General features: G+C 46.3%; 1 protein-coding gene across 5 annotated transcripts in view; it reads right to left on the bottom strand.

The window, feature by feature from the left end:
• Positions 1–25,630, bottom strand: part of HLCS (holocarboxylase synthetase) — a 214,160-nt gene that overhangs the window by 182,985 nt on the left and 5,545 nt on the right. For 2 of the 5 annotated variants that reach the window (XM_027548789.1, XM_027548791.1), the window contains exon 2: positions 5,553–5,690. In XM_027548789.1, coding sequence (XP_027404590.1) covers positions 5,553–5,690 — 138 coding nt within the window. Of the gene's footprint in view, positions 1–5,552; positions 5,691–9,754; positions 9,997–20,133; positions 20,240–20,493; positions 20,605–25,630 lie in introns of those variants that run through there. The other 3 variants (XM_027548793.1, XM_027548798.1, XM_027548787.1) reach the window with 3 other exon arrangements.

Here is a 25,630-nt window from a genome sequence, read left to right on the forward strand (position 1 = left end):
CCCACTCCAGTACTCTTGCCTGGAAAATCCCATGGACAGAGGAGCCTGGCAGGCTGCAGTCCATGGGGTCACGAAGAGTTGGACACGACTGAGCGACTTCACTTTCACTTTTCACTTCCATGCATTGGAGAAGGAAATGGCAACCCACTCCAGTGTTCTTGCCTGGAGAATCCCAGGGACGGGGGAGTCTGGTGGGCTGCCGTCTATGGGGTCGCACAGAGTCGGACACGACTGAAGCGACTTAGCAGCAGCAGCAGCCACACCTTTCCCCTCTGGCCTTCCCCTGACCCACTTTGTCAACTCATGTTAATTAGACTCCAATTGGGAGTTCCCTTCTGGTCCAGGGGTTTAAGACTGCCTTCCAAAGCAGGGGACCTGGGCTCGATCCGTTGTCGGGAAACTATTAATAAGATCCCTTGTGCCACGAGAGCTTCCCCGGTGGCTCAGCTGATAACAAACCTGCCTGCAATGCAGAAGACCCTGGTTCGATCCTTGGGTCAAGACGATCCCCTGGAGAAAGGATAGGCTAACCACTCCAGTATTCTTGGGCTACCCAGGTGGCCCAGATGGTAAAGAATCGGCCTGCAATGCAGGAGACCTGGGTTGGGAAGATCCCCTGGTGAAGGGAATGGCCACCTACAGCAGTATTCTTGCCTGGAGAATTCCATAGACAGAGGAGCCTGGCGGGAAACAGTCCATGAGGTCTCAAAGAGTCAGACATGACTGAGCGACTTTCACTTCACTTTGTGCCATGAAGCAACTAAGCCTACGCACTGCAATCAAGAGCCAATGCAGCCAAAAACAAATTTTAAAAAACTGTTTAATTAGACTTCAATTGTCCCCAAGTACAAACGCTCTGTGTGCCTCCGTACCTGCCTAGAAAGCCCTTTCCTCCTCCTTCACCTAATTCTTATTTTTCCTTAAAACCTCAGCTGTTGTGCCCACCCTGAAAGTCCTTCCTGACATCACCCCATCTGGATAGGTTCACCATCTTCCCCTGTACTTGCTTTCCCAGAGCACTTATCACAGTGAACTTTAATTGTTCATTTACTTAGCTGTCTTCTCCCCTCACACTGTGAGCTCCTTAAGATGACTGTGACTCTCATTTCTGAATGCATTTTTTTCCTTTAAGTCTTTATTGAATTTGTTACAATATTGCTTCTGTCTTACCGTTTTGGTTTTTTGGCCACAAGGCACAGGGAATCTTAGCTCCCAGACCAGGAACTGAATCCACACTAGTCTTAACCACTGGGCTGCCAGGAAAGTCCCTCTGAGTGTTCCTTTCATCTTCAAATGACATACATCCAGCCCTAGAACATAATCTGACACATAGCAGGCACTCAATAGCCCTTGGATGCATGCATGAAGGCCTTTACAGAATGCAAAGAACATGAGTGAATTTTCTGCAACAAAAAAACTGTGTAAGTTCTTTGGGTCACCAACTCTTACTAAACAGGACTGCTAATATAAGCACAGAAGACACTCAAAATTGAGCTGAATCTGCCATGACTCATTGGTATCTCTTATGGCACTTATGAACAGGAATACTGTTCAATAAATATCTGTTAGTGAAAGAATGACTAAGTGAAAATATGAATGTGTGAATGCTACAGTTTTTAAACTGACTTCCTGAAATTCATTTTTTTTATTGTCAGGGGGTCTGTAGAATGACCACAAAGGAGATATTAAAAATCCGCAAAGGTGCCATTTTTCAATAGCTGTAGGAGTGGTACTGTCCTAAAAATGGGAAAGAATTTTATCAAGTTCAAAAGTCTTTCCTCAATAACATATTTGCTATTAAATATCTTAGGGTCCTATCAAATTCAAATGACTTGAGAGTTAGGTGAAATACATAGATTCATGAACACCCCCAAGCTGCAAAATCCCATTAAGCAATAAACCTGAATGGGAACAGCAGACGTAGAAGACAGAGACCTGTGAAATCAACTCCTTTTTTAAGATCTGAAGTCCAGTTTACAAAACAGAGCTGTGTAAGTTCTTTGGGTTATCAACTCTTGGGTCATCTGAGCAATAAATAGCCATGGTGGTCCAAAATATGGCTCTAGACAGCTCTAGCTCCTGGTTGCAAAATCCACTAAACTCTCTGATCACAAATAAGATGACTTAACTGGAGAGTACCCTTGGTGGATAGGCATCTTTTTGCCCCCAGAATTAAGTAACCACTGGGATATTCCAGTGTTGGTAGTCCAGTAGTGCCTGCCAATGCAGAGGGCACAAGCTTGATTCTTGGTCTGGGAGCTAAGATTCCACGTGTTGCAGGGCAACTACGCCCGTGCGCCCCACAACTACTGAGCCCAAGCACCCTGGAACCCACGCTCCACAACAAGAGAAGTCGCCTCAAAGAGAAGCCCTCACCAGCCACGACTAGAAAGTAGCCCCCCACTCGCCGCAACTAGAGAAAGGCTCAAGCACAGCCAAAAGTATATAATTTATCTAAAAATTTTAAAAGCTCTGTAGGTTTTTTAAGGAGGAGGGCATGACAACCCACTCCAGTATTCTTGCCTGGAGAAGCCCAATGGACTGAGGAGCCTGGTGGGCTACAGTCCATGGGGTCACAAAGAGACGAACACGACTGAGCGACTAAACACAGCACAGGTGATTTAAAATAATAAAAAGAATTAGGTAACAGCCATGAGGAGAGATCTTAAATCGACCTTAGAAGGTAAACTAAATGAGAGAGCTGTGGCAGAAATGCTAATCATCTCCCAACATCTAGTCTTTCTTTCTCCCTTGTTGTAACAGAACTCCAGGTCTTCACAGAATCCATGGCTGCCCAGCTACGGACTGCATTTCTCCACCTCCCTCCAGCTGGGAGACATGTGATGTGAAGCTCCTGGATGACAGCCTCAAAGAGGAAGTGCGTTGGTCCCCACCTTCCCTGTCTTTCTCTATTCTGAGGGCTGGAATGCAGATCAGGTTAGGGGGTGGGGGTCGGGGTTGGGTAGCAGGAGCCCAGCCTCCACCAAGAGAGAGAACAGGATGATGGCAGAGGGGAGGCAGCCTAGCAACAGGGCAGAAAGGGGCTGGGTCCCTGGGTGGCCTTCCAGAGCAGGACCTTCCCCCTCAGAGACAAGTTCGCTTCTACCTTGTCTGAAGCACTGCGGGCTAGGCATCACTCATTACAACAGCTTAGCCTGGACCTTGGGCTTCCCTGATGGCTCAGACAGTAAAGACTCTGCCTGCGATGTGGGAGACCTAGGTTCGATCCCTGGGTCGGGAAGATCCCCTGGAGGAGGGCATGGCAACCCACTCCAGTATTCTTGCCTGGAGATTCCCATGGACAGAAGAGTCTGGGGGGCTACAGTCCCTGGGGTCGCAAAGAGTCGGACACAACTGAGTGACTTTAACAACAGCCTGTACCTTACCTAATACAGTAACCATGTTCCTTAAGATACTATGTGTATAGAGATACACATTAGGCAACAATGACCCATGAAAATTAAGAGCACAGTGGGTCATACTTTTGTGTTAAAAAAGGAATCTGTGCATATGTGATATTTTATATAGTTGCAATATTTTAGAAATTTTGGCACAGATTTTAAGTTGAAATCTTACTAGATATATACAACATTAGAATACATAAGAAAACTTCAGAGACTTCCCTGGTGGTCCCGCAGGTAAGACTTCACCTTGCAATGCAGAAAGGGCAGGTTCTATCCCTGGTTGGGGACTAAGATCCCATACCCCTTGTGGCCAAGAGACGAAAACATGAAACAGAAGCAATATTACAACACATTCAATGAAGACACTAAAAAATGGTTGATGTCAAAAAAAAAAACTTTAACCTTTAATCATATAACTTCGATTTTCTTCTCTTTAAAAATGACCATAATATAAAACTGTAAGCACTAGAGGTAATAAAACACCAAGCAGGGGCTCAATAAATGGTATGATTATTATCCTAAGTATATATAGAGCTTAATAAACAGCAGAAACTGGCAGGACAAAAATGTCATGTCCTAGCACACTAGGTTACTGTCAGACCACCACCTGCAAAACTCTAAATCCCTCCTGAGCCCCAAACAGAGGAGAGGTTCCTGCTCTCCTTTACTTTTTCCTATCTGCTCTTATTTCCATCCACCTTGAGTTCTAGTCAATTATTTCCAGTCTTATTTCTCTCTTCCTTTTCATTCATCCCAACACAATGTCTTCAAGACAGTGTTGTGAGATGGAGGTCCAGTGGCCATGGGTGTCTTCAGCAAAACACCTCCTGGATTGTTCACGCCACAGGCAGGAAGCATACAATGGGTGAGTGAGGGCAGAAAGGACTCACCCCAGATGCCAGCAGAAGCAGCCTATAAGCGGGTGGGGGCTGGGAAGGAGTTAGAGTCAGGCATCCATGAGCCTGAGAGGTGACAGCCCCGGGGAGAAGGCATCCATTGAGAGCTTACACCAGAGGGTGTGTGTCCAGAAAGATGACAGGCCGTCTCAAGGAAAACCCACAAAGGAGACCCAAGGCATGATCATGCCATTTTCAGATTCAACAAAAAGATAATGAAGAGGAGGATGCAATGAGGAGGAATGGAAGGGAAGGAATAAAATCTGGGACATGTGGACAGTGGATTTAGCAGAAAGAAAGGAATTAGCAGAACTAGTCACTGACTGGCAGGAAGGAGGCAGGAGGAGGGGAAAGGACCCACAGGCTGGAGTGTTCATCTGAGATTTTCTTTTTTTTTCATCCAGGAAATAAATACAAACCACCGGTTTGGGACACGTTACTGAGTTTGAAGTGCCTTCAGAATACTCAGGGTGAGACATCCAGGAGAACACAGTGATAGAAATGAGCTGATTTGGGCAGCAAGAAGCTGTGGGGCTGGACTAGATGACCTAGGGAGAGACCTGAGCGCTGCTGCCCAGTAACATACCACAAGCCAGAGACACAGCTTAAACACAGGTAGCGCTTTTTTTTTGGCTGTATCATGCAGCATGTACGATCTTAGTTCCCGAACTAGGGACCTAAGTGCCCCTACAGTGAAAGCATGGAGTCTTAACCACTGAACCACCAGGGAAGTCCCCAAATATAGATATATAAATAGATATATAGATATATGTATGTATGTATTTGGATATATATGTATTTGGCTGCACAGAATCTTAGTTCCCTAACCAGGGATCCAACCTGGGCCCCAGCAGTAAAAGCACTGGGTCCAAACCACTGGACTGCCAGTGTCCCTACTAATATATTTTTATCTAACCCAAAATAGGGCTTCCCTGATAGCTCAGTTGATAAAGAATCTGCCTGCAATGCAGGAGACCTGGGTTCGATCTCTGGGTTGGGAAGATTCCCTGGAGAAGGAAATGGCAACCCACTTCAGTATTCTTGCCTGGAGAATTCCAGGGACAGAGGAGCCCGGTGGGCTACAGCCCATGGGGTCACAAAGAGTCAGACCAGACTGAGCAACTTGACACTTTCACTTTCAACCCGAAATATCCAAAAAGAAAGCAAATCAGGCAAGCCAAGAAAGAGCACTCATGTAAAATAACAAATTCAGTTTTGATAATGGTTGACAAATGACAAACACGGTACTCACAGTTTCCGAAGAGGATGCCGGTGTCTGTAAATTCTCACCTTGCACCCAAATGCTCTCTGTCACAAAGGCGATGTGCTCTGCTTCAAGTATAAAAGGAGATACCAGGAACAGGGCCCATTTGTTTAAGTCATCAATGGACTGGATGGAGGGAAAGAAACACAATTCAATAGAGGATTCAGTATGACTTCAAAAACAACTGTCCCTTATATTAACATCTAGGACGTCCTCGCCTTTGTAATTCCAGGTGGCATATACATTAAGGCCATCCGATGCTCTCCTGTACACTGCATTAACTCACATTTTTTTGTTGTTGAGCTGAAAGTTGCTCAGTTGTGTCTGACTCTTTGTGACCCCATGAACTACACAGTCCATGGGATTCTCCAGGCCAGAATACTGAAGTGGGTAGCCTTTCCCTTCTCCAGGGGATCTTCCCGACCCAGGTATCGAACCAGGGTTTCCTGCATTGCAAGCTGATTCTTTACCAACTGAAGCCTAGTTGTTGCGCTGTGACCATATAAATAGCTGCAAAATCCCATGGACAGAGGAGCCTGGCAGGCTACAGTCCAAGGGGTCGCAAAAGAGTTGGACACGACTGAGCGACTAAACAACAAAGAACAACATCCTTCAGTGACCCATGACAGCTTTCACTTCTTCTGTTACTTGTTAGGGCTTCCCTGGTAGCTCAGTCGGTAAAGAATCTGCCTGCAGTGCAGGAGACCAGTGTTCATCCAAGCAATTAATTCTGAAGCTTATTCCCACCATTTCTTACTGCCGAGCACATGTAGGAGTTTTCCAAATTACTATTTTGAAGTACATTTAAAGGTGAGGTGGCTCAGAAGTACATGCTCGTCAGCAGAAGCTTGTTACTGACAGTTGCCCAAAGAGCTGTTCTTCCATCTCCTCCAGCCGTGACAGTGTCAAGATCAGTTAGCAGATGGGCTGTGATCACTGACTTCTGCTTGCCCCCTGAAATCTCTCTAGAAAGACTGTACATTAATGTTAAAAGGCTTTAAGACAAGGCACATCCAGAGCAGAAAAAGCTGAAAGCTAAAGTTGCAAGTGGGGTGCCTTCTCATCATCACCCACCCCCAAAAAGGGCATTTGGGTCAAGTTCCATAGGGTTACTTGTCAGTTCAAACCTGCCCTTGCTGGGAAGATTGGAAAGTTATTTTCACGGGTCCTAGTAACCTGGCACAAAGCAGAAGCTTAATAAATATCTGTTGAACCAATCAGTGAATGAAAATGAGAGAGAATAACTCCTATGGGTAAACGTAATTATTTGATGGTAGTTAAAAACAAAAACCAGGTTGTAGGAACTTGCCTGGTGGTCCAATGGTTAGGAATCCACCGGCCAATGCAGAGGACAAGCGTTTGAGCCCTGGTCCGGGAAGATCCCACACGCCTTGGGGCAACTAAGCCCGAGGAACCACAACCACTGAAGCCCACACACCTTAGAGACCGTGCTGTGCAGCAAGAGAAGCCACCACAACTAGAGTAGCCCCTACTCACTGAAACTGAGGAGCAGACCCCACTCGCTTGCAACTATAGAAAGCCCGAACAGCAATGAAGGCTCAGTGCAGCCAAAAATAAGTAAAAATTTTTTTAAAGAGCAAAATAATTTAAAAGATTGTCCACTTTACCCATAGAAAATATGTACATTAAACAAAAAGCTTCAAAGTTCCAGTTTGTATAAACTATCTTTGGTGATACTTAATTCTTGCAGGACCTTTGATTACATAAACATACACATATGGTACTTTTATGCATCTGATTTTAAGTATATAAAATACGGAGACCGCAAAGGCATAAGATTCAGTTCTGTAAAGTTACTTCGGCCCAGGGAGACTGACAATAAGGTATCCATTGAACCAAATCATCAGCCCCAGGGTATTTTCAGTCTTAAAATAACAGTAGCTAATCATAAATAACCAAACTTCCCAATTGCAGGCTTCAAACAGAGCTTAATTAAGCCCAGCAACCACTACTTTATTCAGTGAAACATTGAGTAACTATTACAGGTCAAGCTGCTAAGCCAAACAGACCCAATTTCTAGGGAGAAAAAGATAAAAATTGGACATAATGAAAAATAATTTTTAAAAGAATATATATATATAACTGAATCACTTTGCTGTACAGCAGAAATTAACACAACATTGTATATCAACTATACTTCAATTTTTAAAAAATGAAAATAAAAATGAGGACTTCCCCTGTGGTCGAGTGGCTAAGACTCCGCACTCCCAATGCAGGTGGCCCAGGTTCCATCCCTGGTATAGGAACTAGATCCCACATGCCAAAAGGAAGGATCCCACATACTACAAAGAAGATCAAAGATCCTGTGTATTTCAACTAAGACCCAGCACAGCCAAATAAATAGTTTTTTAATGAAAAAAATAAACCTCACAATGAAAAAAAAGATAAAAACTGGAATTTCATATTTGAATTTGAATTTCATATTTGAAAGGCGACTTAAAGTCTATGAGGATACAGAGCTAACTGGTCACATCTAGTGTGGACTAGGGGACATCTCTGTGAAATAGTGATTTCTGGGCAAAGCTCTAAGAAGGACAGCAAACAAAAACCCAAAAGCCCAAAACCGGTTTAGCCCAGGTACCCCTAAACCCAGCTAGAGCAGTAAGCAAGGGCTGAAAAGCTTTAGTTAACAGTTATCAAAGTTAACAGAAGCCCAATGAAGTCATGGAGATGTGCAAAAGTAAAACTGTCTCCCAAGAAAACTAAAGACATTTGCATCTCACTTCTCATTATTTTGGGATGTTCAAAATTTCTACTCTAAATTTTTAAGTAAATGAATCCAGTTTGGAAACCACTACTTATAAAAGAAGGGCTTCCCAGGTGGCTCAGCAGTAAAGTATCTGCCTGAAATGCAGGAGACGCAGGTTTGATACCTGGGTCAAGAAGATGGCAACCCACTCCAGTATTCTTGCCTGGAGAATCCCATGGACAAGAGGAGCCTGCAGTCCAAGGGGTGGCAAAGAGTCAAACACGACTTAGCAGCAACAAATTATAGAAAAATCCACCCTTGCATTTTTCATTATCATCTTTCTCAATCAGGATTCCTTAAAAGAATTAAGCCGTCCTTCGCTCAGGAATCTACTGAATGTAATGAATGAACATCTAGGCGATATTAGACACCCACTCTCTCAGAACTGACAAAAATCACTCATATTCTGTGTTATATAGTATATCAACAAGAATGGGTATTTTTGATTTGTAGCAGCAAAGTACAATGGCATACCTAAGCATAACCCCAACAAAATATTCAAACCTGGGATAAGAGTTTAATTTCCGCACGCTTTTACACACACAAAGAAAAACTCATTTTAATGCCAAGAGTGATCCAACTTTTCACGAGGAAGAGCAAAGAGCAAGAAACCATTAAAAGCAAAACACTTTTAAATGTTAATGACAGCAATATGGGTGATGTCCATGGCAATCTGCACAGCACTGCCCTCGCAAGCTCACTTCCAATAGCTGAGTGGAAAGAACTATTGTTCTGCAGAGATTAAAGCAACGGCCGCCCCAGGTCATCCTGTGAGTGACAGGGCCGGCTGAACTTGTACTTTAGGCTAAGTATTCGGCCAAGGCGACCGGACTGCATGCAAACCGAAAGCAAAAAGATGCAAAGATTAAAGAGTAGGTGCCCGGATTGGTACATGACGCAACTGACAGGAGCTGGGGGCAGGGCACTTTTTGTCACCACGGAAACAGGCGACAGAAAGCTGAGGATTTTGCTGTGCGTCTCTGGAGTCGGGTTCACCACATCTCCGGCCCAGGGCAGGCGAGAGACGATGGAGGGACTCGAGGCGGGCGCTGCTCAGGGGCTAATCGACTCTGCACAGGTACAGGGGTACACGCCGCTTCGGCACCGCCAAAACCAGGCGTCCGGACCCTCGCGCGGGTACCGCGTGGACAGGTGATCCGATCGGTTTCTGGCCCGATATTCCGGGCTCCCGAGGGCATCGCGTGCAGGGCAGGCCCCGAAGCTGGTCCTCCTGGGACCCCACGGCCTCTCGAGGCCTCCAGGCAAGCGGAAGGGGCCCGCTGGCCGCACACACCAGGGCCGATCGCGGGGTCCGGGCTGGGGGGCGCTCCCGGCTCCCTGCCAGCCCCGCGGCCGCGTGCCTCCGACCGAGCCTGCCCCCGGCCCCTCACCACCGGCCGCGCACCCAGCGCCCGCCCACCTGGCTCTCGCCGACACAGAAGACCCGGCCGCCACGGCTAAGGCACACGCGGGAGCCCCGGGGCGGTGCGGCCGCGCTGCAGAAGGTGAAGGAGCAGCGCGAGGCGCGCAGCCGCTGCACCGTGGCGCGCACGAGCGCGGCCGGCCCGCGCCCCCAGCGCGCCCACAGGTACAGGTAGCACAGCGTGATGAGCATGGCCGGCCGGCCGGCGGCGGCAGAGCGCGGGCCCCGGACGCTTGCACTACCGGCCGGCCCTCCCGACCCCGCCCTCCCGGCCCGCCCCCACCGAGCGGCCCGCCCCCACCGAGAGGCCCTCCGGCCCCGCCTCCGCCCCGTCCCGGCCCGACCCCGCCCTCCCATCGGCCTCCCCGCGAGCGCCCGAGCGCCCGGCCCCGCCCTCCCATCCGCCCCGCCCGTGCACTCGAGCGCCCGGCCCCGCCCTCTGGCCGGCCCCGCCTCCCGCCCTAGAGAGCGCCCGACCCCTCCCGCCTTACCACCCTCCCGCCGGCCCCGCCCTCTCGTCGGCCACGCCCTCCCCCGCCCGGCCACGCCCTCCCGCCGGCCCACCTCTCCCGCCGGCCCCCATCTCCCGCCGATCGGAAGAGGCCGCGCCGCCGGAAGAGCCCGCGGGGTAGTTGGGGAGGGTGACGGAGGACGTGTTGATGGAGGGAGAAGGGCGGCTGGAACCAGAGGGAGGGAGGCCTGTGGGGAGGGCGGTTATGGAGGGAGAAGACAGGCAGTGCCAGGAGAGGTGAGTGGAAAGGGACCGGGGGAGGCCACTCTGGGGGGAGGCTGGGGGGCAACGTAAAGGAGGAAGAAGGCAGACGGCGCAGTAGGCTGGGGACCAAGGGGAAGCCCAGTGGCTGCCTGGCCGGGTTAAGCCAGAGTCCAGCCGTCCACCCTTGAGGGTTCGGACGCAGATTGAGGAAGGGGCTGATTAACCAGCGCCATACAAAAATAGGGAAGCCTTGCGTACTGCATCCACGGGGTCGCGAAAGAGTCCGACACGACTTAGCGACTGAACATTATCAGGGCCCAAAGTGGGTTGATACACACCAGCCATCCAGTCCAAGTGGGAAAAGACGAGACTTTTTATTAGATTATACGACGACTTCATCTCACACACTAGCAAAGTAATGCTCAAAATTCTCCAAGACAGGCTTCTACAGGAACTTCCAGATGTTCAAGCTGGGTTTAGAAAAGGCAGAGGAATCAGAGATCAAATTGCCAACATCCGTTGGATCATCAAAAAAGCAAGAGAGTGCCAGAAAAACACCTGCTTTATTGATTATGCCAAAGCCTTTGACTGTACAGATCACAACAAACTGTGGAAAATTCTTCAAGAGATGGGAATACCAGACCACCCCACCTGCCTCCTGAGAAATCTGTATGCAGGTCAAGAAGCAACATTTAGAACTGGACATGGAACAAAAGACTGGTTCAAAATTGGGAAAGGAGTATGAAATGCTGGACTGGATGAAGCACAAGCTGGAATCAAGATTGCTGAAAGAAATATCAATAACCTCAGATACGCAGATGACACGAGAACTAAAGAGCCTTTTGATGAAAGAGGAGAGTGAAAAAGCTGACTTAAAACTCACATTCAAAAAACTAAGATCATGGCATCTGGTCCCATCACTTCATGGCATATAGATGGGGAAACGATGGAAACAGTGACAGACTATTTTCTTGGACTCCAAAATCACTGCCGATGGTGACTGCAGCCATGAAATCAAAAGACACTTGCTCCTTGGAAGAAAAGCTATGATCAACCTGCTGCTGCTGCTGCTAAGTTGCTTCAGTCGTGTCCGACTCTATGCAACCCCATAGACGGCAGCCCACCAGGCTCCCCCGTCCCTGGGATTCTCCAGGCAAGAACACTGGAGTGGGTTGCCATTTCCTTCTCCAGTGCATGAAAGTGAAAAGTGAAAGTGAAGTCACTCAGTTTTGTCCTGTCCGACTCTTCGCGACCCCATGGACTGCAGCCTACCAGGCTCCTCCGCCCATGTGATTTTCCAGGCAAGAGTAGACAGCACATTTAAAAGTGGAGACATCATTACTTTGCCAGCAAAGGTCCATCTAGTCAAAGCTATGGTTTGACCAGTCATCATGTATGGATGTGAGAATTGGACTATAAAGAAAGCTGAGGGCCAAAGAATTGGTGCTTTTGAACTGTGGTCACCTGATGTGAAGAACTGACTCATTGGGAAGACCCTGATGCTGGAAAAGATTGAGGGCAGGAGGAGAAGGGGGCAGTAGAGGATGACATGGTTGGATGGTATCACCGACTCGATGGACATGAATTTAAGCAAGCTCTGGGAGTTGGTGATGGACAGAGAAGCCTGGCGTGCTGCAGTCCACGGGATCGCAGAGTGGGACACAGCTGAGCAACTGAGCTGAACTACACCTTCAAGCAAAAGGAATTTTAAGATAAAAGACATAAATTCACACAATGCAATAATAATATGTATTTCTGGACTCTTTTAGAATAAAGACAGGAAACAAGTGGAAGACAGAAGAGCACTACAAGGTGGCCTGCTGTTCTTAAATATGTGGGTCACCAGCCTAACTATGAGCATCCTATGACCAAGAGAGAAAGGGAAGCAGGATTCAATGTTCCTGTCCCCTCAGAGAATCATGGTGGCCCCTAAACCTGACAGGCTTCTCCCCTGGAACTTCATCTTTTTTTAAAGGCAGTATGTAAAGAACAGCGTCCTCAGCTCAAGTAGAGCAGAGGTTTTCTCTGTGTTACTTCCTGCCCCCACCTTTGCTGTAAATGGAGGGCAGATTGCAGGGAGGCCACTCCCAAGTCTGTCTTAATCCAGGGGCTTATTTTTAACATACCTGAACATTCATCTGCTTTAAAATAGCAGCATAGGGACTTACTGGTGATCCAGTGGCTAAGACTCTGCACTTCCAATGCAGAGGGCCCAGGTTCGGTCCCTGGTCAGGGAACTGGATCCCTCATGCCGCCACTAAGACCCAACGAAGTCAAATAAATTTTAAAAAACAGCAGTATAGGGATTTCCCTGGTGGTACAGTGGATAAGAATTTGCCTGCCAATGCAGGGGGCTTGGGTTGGACCCCTGGTCCAGTAAAATTCCACCTACCACCAGGGCAACTAAGCCCAATAGGGAGCCACCATCTACTGAAGCCTGTGTGCCTAGAGCCTGTGTGCAGCAACCAGAGAAGCCACCACAATGAGAAGCCTTCGCGTTGCAATGACAAGTAGCCCCCACTTGGTGCAACTGAAGAAAGCCTGTGCACAGCAACAAAGACCCAGTGCAGACAAAATTAATTAACTCAATTAGAATCATTTAACCAAGTGACTAACCCTAATGCTTTATTAGAAGAGCTCGTCAAATAGCCTTCTTGGAGTTTGCTAAATTCTGGCTCAGCTAGAAATGCAGAGGTCACCTCATCTACCTGAAGGTCACAAGTAGCCCGAGTTTTTTCAAGTTCCTCAAGAACTTTGTGCCCTCTGCTTCCCACAGACACCGTAACTCCATCTGGCCAGATGAGAACTTCAGAGGTTTGCACTTAGATGCTTTAGGATGTCAGGGTCTCAGAAAACATCTTAAGAGGGACTTCTCTGGTGGTCCAGTGGTTAAGAATCCACCTTCCAGTGCAAGGGACAAGAGTTCCATCCCTGGTTAGGGAACTAAGATCCCACGTGCTGCAGGCCAGCTGAGCCCTTGTGTTGCAAGTAGAGAAGCCTGTATGTCCCAACAAAGACCCAGTACAGCCAAAAATAAAAAAATTTTTTTAAAGCAATGTGGTAAAATATGAGGATCTGCCAGTTCTGGGTTACAAAGCATGGGGACCATAAGGGACAGGATGAACTGAGAAGAGGGTAAGGTCCCTCTGAACCACTGAATTGAAGACCAGTGATACCATTCACACCCAGGAAGGAACTCAGTAAGGGAGGTAAAGAGGAATAAGAGAAGTCACACAATAAGCCCCATTTATGATCCCATGTAAAATGATGGAAAGGGCTCAGAAAGGAGCTTAGCTCATCATCCCCAGACAGCAAAGGGGAAGGATGCAAAACTAAGATATCAGGGATCGTACTGGGTATACGTGATTCATGTCGTATAGCCCCTCACTACTCAAAATGTGGTCCTTGGCTGTATCAGGATCACAGGGGCCTTGCTGTAAATGCAGAATCCTAAGCCCCACCCCAGAACCACTGAATCAGCATCTGCACTTGAAGAAAATCCCCAGGTGATTCACAGAGTTCAAGAAGCAGTGCTAAAGTCACCTCTGTCATTCCCTGCATCTGGGTAGTCTTAGACAAAGCTGTTATTTAAATCTTGCTAATTAGCAAATGCCCAGGCCCAAACCAACCACCACCACTACCCTTGCTCAAAAGTTAATTTTGTACCGTATGATCCAGCAGTCCCACTCCTAGGAGAGTATAATTCAAAGATACATGCACCCCAGTATTCACCAAAGCACTGTTTACAATAGCCAAGACTTGGAAGCAACCTGAATGTCCACGAGAGATGAATGGATAAAGATATGGTACATATATACAATGGAATAGTATTCAGCCATTAAATGCCTTTTGTAACAAGATAGATAGACCTAGACATTATCATACTAAGTGAAGTAAGTGAAAGACAAATATCCTAAGATATCATTTATACGAAAAAAGATATAAAGTTATTTACAAAGCAGAAACAGACATGCAGTTAGAAACAAAAATTTTTGTTAATTTGAGTCCCAGTATTTGAAAAGGTTTATTCCAAATAAGAAAAATTTATATTAAATGCCTTTTGAATTTCCCTAAATGATTTCTTCTTATACAGTGAAGCTGAGAAATTTATTACATTAATGGCATTTTATTTTGGTAAAAGTGAAAGTGAAGTTGCTCAGTCGTGTCCAACTCTTTGCGACCCCATGGACTGTGGCCTACCAGGTTCCACTGTCCATGGGATTTTCCAGGCAAGAATACTGGAGTGGGTTGCCATTTCCTTCTCCAGGAGATCTTCCCGACCCAGGGATTGAACCCAGGTCTCCCACATTGTAGGCAGATGCTTTACTGTCTTGAGCCATCAGGGAAGACCTATTTTTTTTTTTTTGGTAAACTTTGGTTATTTTTCTACTGTTATTACTGCTTCTAAAGTTTTATATTTATCAAAAGGACTCTACACCAGAGTTGTCTGTAATTAAAAATATAGATGACAGTAAAGACAAGATGTGAACTGTGACCCAAGAATTAAGTTTTCACATAAACCTATGATGATGACACATGTAATGCGTCATTATATCTTAATTATATAATTAATAGCTACCTGTGGCACAGTGGTAAAGAATCCATCAGCAATGCAGGAGCCATGGGTTTGATCCCTGGGTTAGGAAGGTTCTCTAGCGAAGGAAATAGCAACCCACTCCAGTATTCTTGCCTGAGAAATCCCATGGACAGAGGAGCCTGGCGGGCTACAGGCCATGGGGTGGCAAAGAGTCAAAGTCAGACACTAAACAACAACAAATACTAAGATAACAGCTAACTACCTGATCTTTCCACAGTAAAAATAAACCATGACTATTATAGGTCAAGATAACACTGACTAGGAGAATCAACTGAATTTATTTACTATAAATCTTGCAACAATATGAAACATATATAAAATTGCCAAGAAAATGTTACTGTATTTTTAAAGAAAAAATCAGTTTTAAGATAAGGTTGTGAAAGTGGCTCAGTTGTGTCCGACTCTTTGAGACCTCATGGACTATACAGTCCATGGACTTGTCCAGGCCAGAATCCTGGAGTGGGTAGCCTTTCCCTTCAGGGGATCTTCCCGACCCAGTAATCAAACCAGGATCTTACCTGCATTGCAGGCGGATTCTTTACCAACTGAGCTATCAATACTAATTGAAACCGGAATTCAGCAGAGCGTCACTAAAGATTATCGAGGAAAGAGACACTCTCCAAAGGGAATGGGAAAGAAGGTTGCTTCCAAAGTCAGAACAATGAGATAGAAAACAATAGAATAACACATTCAAAATATTGAGGGAACTAGCTCAACCTAAAACTGTTGACCTCCCCAAACGATCACTCAAGTAGAGCACCAAAAAAAAAAAGATGTTTTCCGAAATGTGACCTCAGACTTCAGCTGACTACATACAGTCTCACTAGAGGATGTACTTTAGGAGGAAGATGGATGGATGGATGGATGGATGGATGGATGGAGATGTGGCATACGAGAATCAAGAGAGAAGAACGATAAAGTTTTCAGAATAAAGAATATTTTTGTGACCTCAGATAGGGGAGGACTAGTCGATCAAGATACCAAAACCAGAAGTTAAAGAAAAAAAGATTGATACATAAAATTAAAAACATCTATTAAGACACTATGGCTTTCCAGGTGGCTCCTGCCAAGCAGGAGTGAAAGTGAAAGTCGCTCAATCACGTCCAACTCTTTGCGATCCCATGGACTATACAGTCCATGGAATTCTCCAGGCCAGAATCCTGGAATGGGTAGCCTTTCTCTTCTCCAGGGATCCAGGGATCAAACCCAGGTCTCCCACATTGCAGGCGGATTCTTTACCATCTGAGCCACAAGAGAAGCCAAGCAAGAGACTTAGGTTCAGTCTCTGGGTCAGGAAGATACCCTGGAGGAGGAAATGGCAACCCACCCCAGGATTCTTGCCTGGGAAATCCCATGGACAGAGAAGCCTGGCGGGCTACAGTCCATGGGTCACAAAGAGTCCAGGGGGACACAACTGAGCTCACATGCACATTAAGACACTATGAGAAAGACACAGTTCTAGAATGAAAAAGGTATTTGCAAAACACAAATCCTCAATAAAGATTCACTCCCTAGCCTATAATAAAGAATTCCAGGGACTTCCCTGGCAGTCCAGTGGTTATGACTCAGCCCTTCCACTGCATGGGGCTCAGGTTCAATCGCTGGTGGGAGAACTAGAATCCCTCATGCTGCCTGGCGTGGCCAAAAGAACAAAATTCCAAATCAGTAAGAAAAAGTCAGGGAAAAAAAGGGGGTGGTGGGGAGGTGTGCTAAAGACTTGAATAAGCTCTTCAAAAAAGCCATTTGGCAAATAAAAGGTGCTCAGGACTCCCCTGGTGGTCGAGTAGCTAAGACTGTGGTCTCAGTGCAAGGGGCCCAGATTCAATCCCTGGTTCAAGAAACCAGATCTGACCTGCTACGACTAAGAGTTCATGTGCCGCAACCAAAGAACCCGCCTGCCGTCATGAAGAGTGAAGATCCCACATGCCGCAACAAGGACCAGCGCAGCCAAATAAAGAAAAATAAATATTTAAAAAATAAATTTAAGAGGGGATGGTGGCAGACAGTGCAGGGTGTGCCACTTTGAGCCCCAAGGACAGCCATTTGCACCCAGATCAGATAAGCTAGGACTGCAGAGTTCAAGCACACCCACAGAGCTGCCGCAGGATGGCATCAAGATCTCCAGGGCAAACAGCTGGCTCTGGAAACACACCAAGCCTACTCCCATAGACAAAGGGGGCTTCTGACAGTGTATGGACGGCAGCAGAACCTCACTAATTCACTACTGTTTCAAGGAACAGTAATGAAAATCTAAAGTTAAAAACTAGAGTCTAAATGCAATGTGGTACGTAAGTAAAGAAGTGCTATGTGATATCCTGAACTGGATCTGAAACAGCAAAAGAACTGTAGTAGAAAAACTGGTGAAATCTGAAGTCTGTAGTTAATAGTATTGTGCTAATGTTAATGTATGTGGTTTGATAAACCCATGGTTGTATAAGATATTAACACTGGAGGAAGCTGAGCAAATGAACTCTGTACTATTTTTGCAACTTTGTGGTAAGTCCAGAAGTATTTCAGAATAAGTTATGAAAATCAAAGGATGACTGTCCACTGAATTTCACTGGCATTTTTTCCCCCTTTCCCTAACTGGCCATGTCATCTTAAGGACATCATTTCATCTCTCTGGACCCTGGTTTTCAACCGTTTAAAAAAAGCAGAAGGGAGACAAACCAGATCATCTCTAACTTCCCCTTCAAGCGCTAAAATTCTCAAAAAAATCCTAATACATTTACACCATGATTCAATTTGCAAGGATTTGACTAGCAGTGACCTCATTTACCTCCATATCCCTGGGGTTTAGCACTGTGACAGCACAGTAGATGCTCCACAAACATTTCCTGACGCTAAACTGGCTCCTGACTTCCGTTTGTAAAGTGAAGTAAAACTGTTACCTCTTTCGCCCAGTTGGCCACTAGAGAGCGGAGTACTCACAAAATTTTCTCCATAGAAAGCAAACTTGTCTTCATCCAGCAGAGGGGAATGGTCCTTTATATCCCAGGCGCATAATAAAAGTTTTCCTGGTTGGGGAGGGGAGTCACCATCTGTGAAGAGTCACCTGCCCATCAGACAGGACCAGGACCGGCAGCTGGGCTGGTCAGTACCGTAAGTTTCCAGAACTAACAATGCCACGCTCCTTCAGAAAGCCCTTAGCAGCCTCAAAAGTCTAAACCACCTCAGTGGATCAGAGACTACACCACAAAGAGATGAGCTGCCCCTCACCCCCTCCAAGCACCAAGTTTGTCTTCTGAGCAATTCTGTCCCGTTTTCTGAAAAATCTCACTTTTAGAGGACGAGTTATTGGGGTCAAACGAATGAATGGGGAAACGGACTAAAACCATTACACTTTAAATGAGAAAAGGAATTCCCTGGTGGTCGAATAGTTAGGGCTGTGGGATTTCACTGCCGGGATTCGGGTTCAATCAGGGAACTAAGATCCTGCAAGCCACACAGCCAGGCCAAAAAAAATTTTTTTTTTAATGAAATGAGAAAGATTATTGGCAGCGCATCTCCCCACCCAGCCCAGGGCCCATCCAGGGCATATCTGAGCAATGAGAAGGGGCCAAGAAAGAACCAAGGGACAGGCAGACGGGCATCAAGGGACAACTGGAAGAGCAAAGGGACTGAAGGGTCAGAAGCTGAAGGGGCCCTAAGCCAGAGAGCTCTGGGAGTGTGCGTGGCATCCAGCAAAACACAGGTGAAGATGACTTAAAAGGCAGACTCACGTATACATACCTACAAGTGGATAAACAAGGTCTTACGGTATAGCAGAGAACTATATTCAGTATCCTATGATAAACCATAATGGAAAAGAATATTAAAAAAAAAATTAAGGACTTCCCGGGCAGGCTAGTGCTTAAGACTTCACCTTCCAGGGCAGGGGGTTCAGGTTCAATCCCTGGCTGGGGAACTAAGATCCACATGCCTCGAGGCCAAAAAAATCAAAACAAAAGCAATATTGTACCAAATTCAATAAAGACTTTAAAATGGTCCACATCAAAAAATGTTATTAAAAAAGAATCTCCAAGTGTATAGAATCATAAAGATCATAAAACCAAGACATATCTTGGTTATGCATATCCAGTTATGCATATCACTGCATATCATGCAACACTGCAATTATATGAAAATTCAAGAGTCATGCTTGTACCAATCCTAAGTTTCATGGATCTTCCCCCAAAACAAACAAAGCAGACTCAGCCTGAAATGGCAGACACTGCAGTAACACCCAGGACAGTCAGGTCCTCTCCTTGTGGCTGAAAGTGCCACAAAAAGGGGCCGATGAATCACATCATAATTTTCTCTTTTCTCTCAGCCAACCTGAACATTTTCCCCTGGGAAATGCAACTTAGTGATTAGAGAAAGCCAAACCCTGCTTAAAAGGGAAGGGGTAAAAGTCATATACCTGTTATAAAGCATTGCTACTCGAAATTTCATGAGTCTGAAAGGGAAGTTCCATGGAAAGAGTGGATGGGGAAGCCAGGAGCTGTCATACAGCCCCTCACATCCCCAGCCTGGACTTTGCTTCCCGGTTTTCACTGAATTTGGTTCCCATAGAGGTACCACTACCAGGCTCCTCAGAGGCAAGGCTGCAATGTCCCCTTGTTAATCTCCCTTGCTCTGCAATCAACCTTGGATTTTTAAAAGGCCTCTATGCAAACCCTGCTTCTTCATCCCCAGAGCTTTAAGTCTATAAGAAAATAACAGTAAATCTGGTGGGGGAAAAAAAGAGAAATTCAGAGTGTAGAAAAGCAAGAAGCCATCTCAGGAACCACAGGGCCCTGAAGGGAGAAAAGAGCCATCTCCTGGAGAAGCCAAGGGCAGCGAATGCTGCCGAATTGGAACTTGGGACACAGCGCGCAGAGAGCAAGACTGCAGGCTGGAAGGCAGCCTGCACCCAGCCACCCATCAGGCATCTTGAAAACAGCAAAAGCCGGAGAGCAGGCCGCGATGGAACGACTGGTTTCTATAAATAAGTCTCTCTAGGTGGAGATCAAACAGCAAGATCAAAGGTAGGAAATCCGAGCCCTTGCTTGCCAACCCACGCGGGGCGCCCCAGCCCTTTACCTGGTTAAGAGGGAGCCCTCAGTAACAGGTGCCTGTGGGCCAAGCCCCGGGACCCCGCGGCCAGTGCACCCGATTGCGGCGGGGGGGGCGGGGGGGTAGAGTTGGGGCAGAGGCTTCCCCCCAAGGACAGAGCAGGTGGCTGCAGGGGCTTGGGAAGCAGGCCGTGGGAAAGGCCGGGTGGAGATCCCCCTTGGTTGGGGCCCCGCTGCCCGGCACAACCCCAAATCCTGCCCGCTGCTCCGGCCTCCGCTGACCACATTGGCTGGGGCTTCTGGACGCTCCAGAGCACCGTTCCCACTGCCCTCCTCCGTCCCCCTTTCCGCATCGATCACCGCCTGGCCCGCCCCAGCATCCTCCTACCTGAAACCCTGAAATATTAGCTCAGGCCTTCAATGTTACTGGGCTTCACTGGTAGCTCCGCTGGTAAAGAATCCGCCTGCAATGCAGGAGACCTGGGTTCGATACCTGGATTGGGAAGATCCCCTGGAGAAGGGCAAGGCTACCCACTCCAGGATTCTGGCCTGCAGAGTTCCATGGACAGTCCACGGAATTGCAGAGTTCGACACGACTGAGCAACTTTCACTTTCAATGTCACTATGTCACCTCCGGGGGTGGCACAGGCCGCCTTCCAGCTGCCCTGCAACTCTGCTCGCCCACATTGCCCTTGCGGGTCCAGGGTGTCTGCCTCCCCTGGAGACGTGTGGAAGCCCTGGGGACGGGGACCCGGATCTGTGTTCCCAGCTCACAGTGAGGGTGGCCGAAGCTTTTGCTGAATGAAGGAGAGAGGAGAGGCGCCGCATAGGGATCCCCTCGGTAGGATGTTGGCTGAAGGAGGTGGACAGTAGAGAGCTGAACTTGTTTACTCAGTGGATTGCTGTTCCTCCCTGGCATTACTCCTCCTTTCAGTACAACTGAGAGCTGGATGTATTAACTAAGTCTTCCTTTACTAAGAGCAATAGGAGATTTCCATTGTTTCCCTAGAGTATGGTCCCTGCATGGTAGGTCTCTTCAGTAGTGTCCAGCTCTTTCTGACCCCATGGACTGCTCCTCTGTCCGTGGGATTCTCCAGGCAAGAATACTGGAGTGGGTTGCCATTTCATTCTCCAGGGGATCTTCCAGACCTAGGGATCGAACCCTTCTCTCTTACAGTTCCTGCATTGGCAGGGGGATTCTTTACATCACCTGGGAAGCCCACCCTAGGGATGAAGGAGCCTTAATTCTGCCGTCTGAACCCTTCTGAACCCTTCCAACACAGCATTTTCAAACAAGGACTGGAGGTTTCCTCCTCTTTGGGGAAACAGGGAAGTCATTATTGGGGGTTATGGGGGGAAGTGGACTGACACCTGGGATCGATTAGATACCCACAAAGGGGAAAGCAGTTGTCTCGACCTCCAGGGAAGTGCTTAGGGATGGTCCAAGGAATAAACTCCAGGTCAGAGAAAACCTCAAGCTGAGATCTCCACCACACCCGATACATTTTGACAGCTACAAAATAGTCCATGTTTGAGTATCCATGATCTGTTTAGCCATTCCTCTGGGGTTTTTTTGTTGTTGTTGTTTTTTGGTCAGGCCAATCGAGGGGCTTGGGATCTTAGTTCCCCACCAGTGATTGAAACAGGGCCTAGGCAGTGAAAGCACTGAGTCCTAACCACTGGACTGCCAGGGAGCTCCCAGGGACTACTGTAGAATGTGCACACTTAAGTCGCTTCCTGTACAAAAGTTTTCTCCACATCCTCACTAATACTTACTAATACTTGTTTTTTATGATAGCCTTTCTGACAGGTGAGAGGTGATATATCACCATGGGTCACTGTTTGTTTATTTAGTGAGTGAAATCGCTCAGTGTGTCCGACTCTTTGCGACCCCGTGGACTGTAGCCCACCGGGCTCCACTGTCCATGGGATTCTCCAGGCAAGAATACTGGAGTGGGTTGCCATTTCCTTCTCCAGGGGATCTTCCCAACCCAGGGATCAAACAGGTCTCCTGCATGTTTACCATCTGAGCCACCAGGGAATTGTTTGTTTAGGGGTTGTTGTTTTTGTTTTGTTTTGTTTTTTTGCCTTACCGCCCAGCGTGCAGCATCCTCCTTCCCCAACCAGGAATTGAATCCGTGCCCTCTGCAATGGGTGTGCAGAGTCTTACCACTGGACCACCAGGGAAGTCCCTCATTGTGGTTCTGATTTAGAATTCCCTGAAGATTAGTGATATAGAACATTTTTGCATAAGTCTATTGGTCATCTGTATGTCTTTGGAAAAACGTCTATTTCTAAAGTCCTCTGCCCATTTTTTAAACACTTTTTTTTTAATGTTGAATTCTGTTTTTTTTTTTTTTTTGAGGACCCAAGTTACTACTATACCGTCAAAAAAATAAACTGTGGAATCAACCTCTGGGGCTATAATCACTGTATCACAGTGTCACTCATTTGGCTCTGGGTGTACAATACGAAGCACCTGCAGCTTAATATGCATTCACTTAGATATTAACTCCTTATAGACATATTGTTTGCAAATATCTTCTCCATTCCGTAGGCTATTTTCTCTTTTTGTCGATAGTTTCCTTCATTGTGCTAATGTCCACTGCCATTTTTCAACTTTGGTATTACTGTATTTCCTACTGATTTTATGGGTTCTTTATATTGGGTTGGCCGAAAAGTTCATTCAGGTTTTTCCATAAGCTGTCATAATGTTATATTAAGGGCGTCAACGCTGGGCTGGTATATAGTTGTGGCTTTTTTTTTTTTTAATTTAGCTGTATGGGTTCTTAGATGCAGCACACAGGCTCTCCAGTTGTGGTGAGGGCTCCAGAGCATGCAGGCTTCAGGAGCTGCACTGCTCTGGGTTCAGTTGCACAAGGAAGCTTTGTTCCCCAACTAGGGATTGAACCCAAGCCCCCTGCACTACAGGGCAGACTCTACCAGTGAGCCACCAGGGTAGTCCCTGCTTATGGCACATTTTTAATCAGTTTAACATTTGCCTTTTAATTTTAAGATGATTTTTGAGGTATCAATTTTACATTTCAATTAAATAAAACCTCAATTTTTTTCATGACATTTACCATTGCTTTTATGTTTAAAGTCATCCCCAATTTCCCAAACTATAAATATTCCCTAGTAGTTATAATTTTTAAATGGTTACCTTTCAGATTAGCCATCATCTTGAAGGCCTCTTCCAATTAGAAAATTGTATGGTTTCTTGATTTTTATCTACATTGCTATTTTCAAATTCAACATGCAAAAACAGTAGACACCAGTGATGTTTTCAACTGCAACACATTCAAAAGAATTTCCAGTAACATATGTAAGGTACAAAATCTAGTAATAACATGAATATTATGTACCTAGCCCTCATTAAGAACTAGATTATTGCCAAATGAGCTTGATAGCTTACTGAAACTGCATTCATATAAAATCCTAGACTTTTTCTTTTTAAAAAAATCACTAATCCTAGACTTCCTTGGTGATCCAGTGGTTAAGAGTCTGTGCTTCCACCGCAGGAGGCGGAAGTTTGATCCACCATCCAGGGAAGTAAGATCCCACATGTCATGCACGTGGCCAAGACAAAACAAACAAAAAAAGTCACTGGTCCTAATTCTAGCTGTACTTTTGCTGCTGACATTTGAAACCAATGTCAACAGGTTTACTCCTGTTAAATTGTATCCTGTTGACCTGTGCCCCTTGGATTTAGTCAACTAGGACCTGCCATCCTAACTATTAACTACCTTCCAAGTTTACATCACCCATGAAATGCAGCACCTCCCCTGGAGAAGCTTGAAAATCAAATAAAATGAAGTGATAAACTGGTAAACACTCCATCCTGGCTATCCCTCTTTAAAGTATTACAATGCACATTAAAAGAAAAAAGAAAGAAATTATTGCCAACAATGCTATACTTCTTACCTACCTGCTATACTCCCTGCCTAACTATCCTCAATTATATATATATATATATTTTTTTTTTTAATTCATTTTTATTTATTTGGCTGCACAGGGTCTTAGCTGTGGTATGTGGGATCCAGTTCCCCAACCAGGGATCAAACCCAGGGCCCCAGCATTGAGAGATGAGAGTCTTAGCCACTGGACCACCAGGGCAGTCCCTCAATTTTATATTTTTATTTACTTTGTTTTTAAAAATCTTACTATAAGGACTTCCCTGGTGGCCCAGTGGTTAACAATTCGCCTGCCGTTTCAGAAAACACAGGTTTGATCCCTGGTCTGGGAAGATCCCACATGCCATGGAGCAACTAAGCCCGTGTGCCACAACTTCTGAGCCCCCGCTGCGAAGCCTGCGAGCCACAACTACCGAAGCCCGTGTGCCTGGAGCCTGAGCTCTGCAACAGGAGAAGCCCCCGCAACGGGAAGGCCTCCAACCATAACACAGAGTAACCCCGCTCGCCGCAACTAGAGCAAGCCCACGGACAGTAAGGAAGACCCAGTGCAGCCAAAAATCAATGAGTAAATCCATAAACTTAATAAAAGAAAATCTTAATACAAATAAATACGTCCCTAAAAGCTCAAGTTTTTTAGCTTCAAAAATATTATTCAAAAAGGAACCTTCTAAGCCTTGTCACTAATTGTTTCTAAGCTTCACACATATAACTGTGCATGTGCCCTAAGCCATTTCAGTTGTGTCCGACTCTGTGACCCTATGAACTGTAGCCCGCCAGGCTCCTCTGTCCATGGGATTTTCCAGACAAGAATACAGGAGCAGGTTGCCATTTCCCTCTCCAGAGGTTCTTCCCAACCCAGGGATCGAACCCTTGTCTCCTGTGTCCCCAGCATTGCAGAAAGATTCTTTACCCACTGAGCCACCTGGGAAGCCGCATAATTTTGCATAGCTGGACTTTATTCATTTTCACTGCTATATAATATTCTGTTCTACCATAGATTGTTTAGCCATTGTCCTGTTGATGGACACTGGGTTATTTCCAGTTCATTTGCTCTGACAAGTAATGCTGCTCTGAACATTCCCTTACTTGCCTCTCTGGAGTCCATGTTGAAGCATTTCTCTGGGAACACACCTACTTAGGATAGGAGATACTGGATCAAGTTAATGTTGAGTGTTAAAAACATAACACTAAGCGGTTTTCCAAAGTAGTTAAAGCAATTTACACTCCCATTACTAGCAGTTTTTATTTCAACTCAGTATCTTTTAGGCCAAATACTCTTTCTTTTTTAGATTTCTACTAATGTTCACAGCTATCTTGCAGAGTCATGAGGTTCCTGAACACAAAGCATCACATTGTGTTTCTTAGCCAGAAGAATCCTCCGGAGGCACAAATCCCTTATTGTCCAAAGTCTAGATTTAGGTCATGGTGGTTTGGATTAGACCCATGAGTCCTAGGACAAGGGTAGAGAAGTTGCTAACCGAAAAAGTCTGCTGGAAAACCCCCCACGCTATGCTTACAGCAGCCGTTTTGGGGTAGCAAGGCCCCTGCCATAGTGCGGGGAGTTTCCCAGGACTGGGAGAGCCCTTTGCATGAGCAGCTGCTTTTAAAATC

This window comes from Bos indicus x Bos taurus, chromosome 1 (genome assembly GCF_003369695.1).
Source record: "Bos indicus x Bos taurus breed Angus x Brahman F1 hybrid chromosome 1, Bos_hybrid_MaternalHap_v2.0, whole genome shotgun sequence".
NCBI classification, from domain to species: Eukaryota; Metazoa; Chordata; class Mammalia; order Artiodactyla; family Bovidae; genus Bos; species Bos indicus x Bos taurus.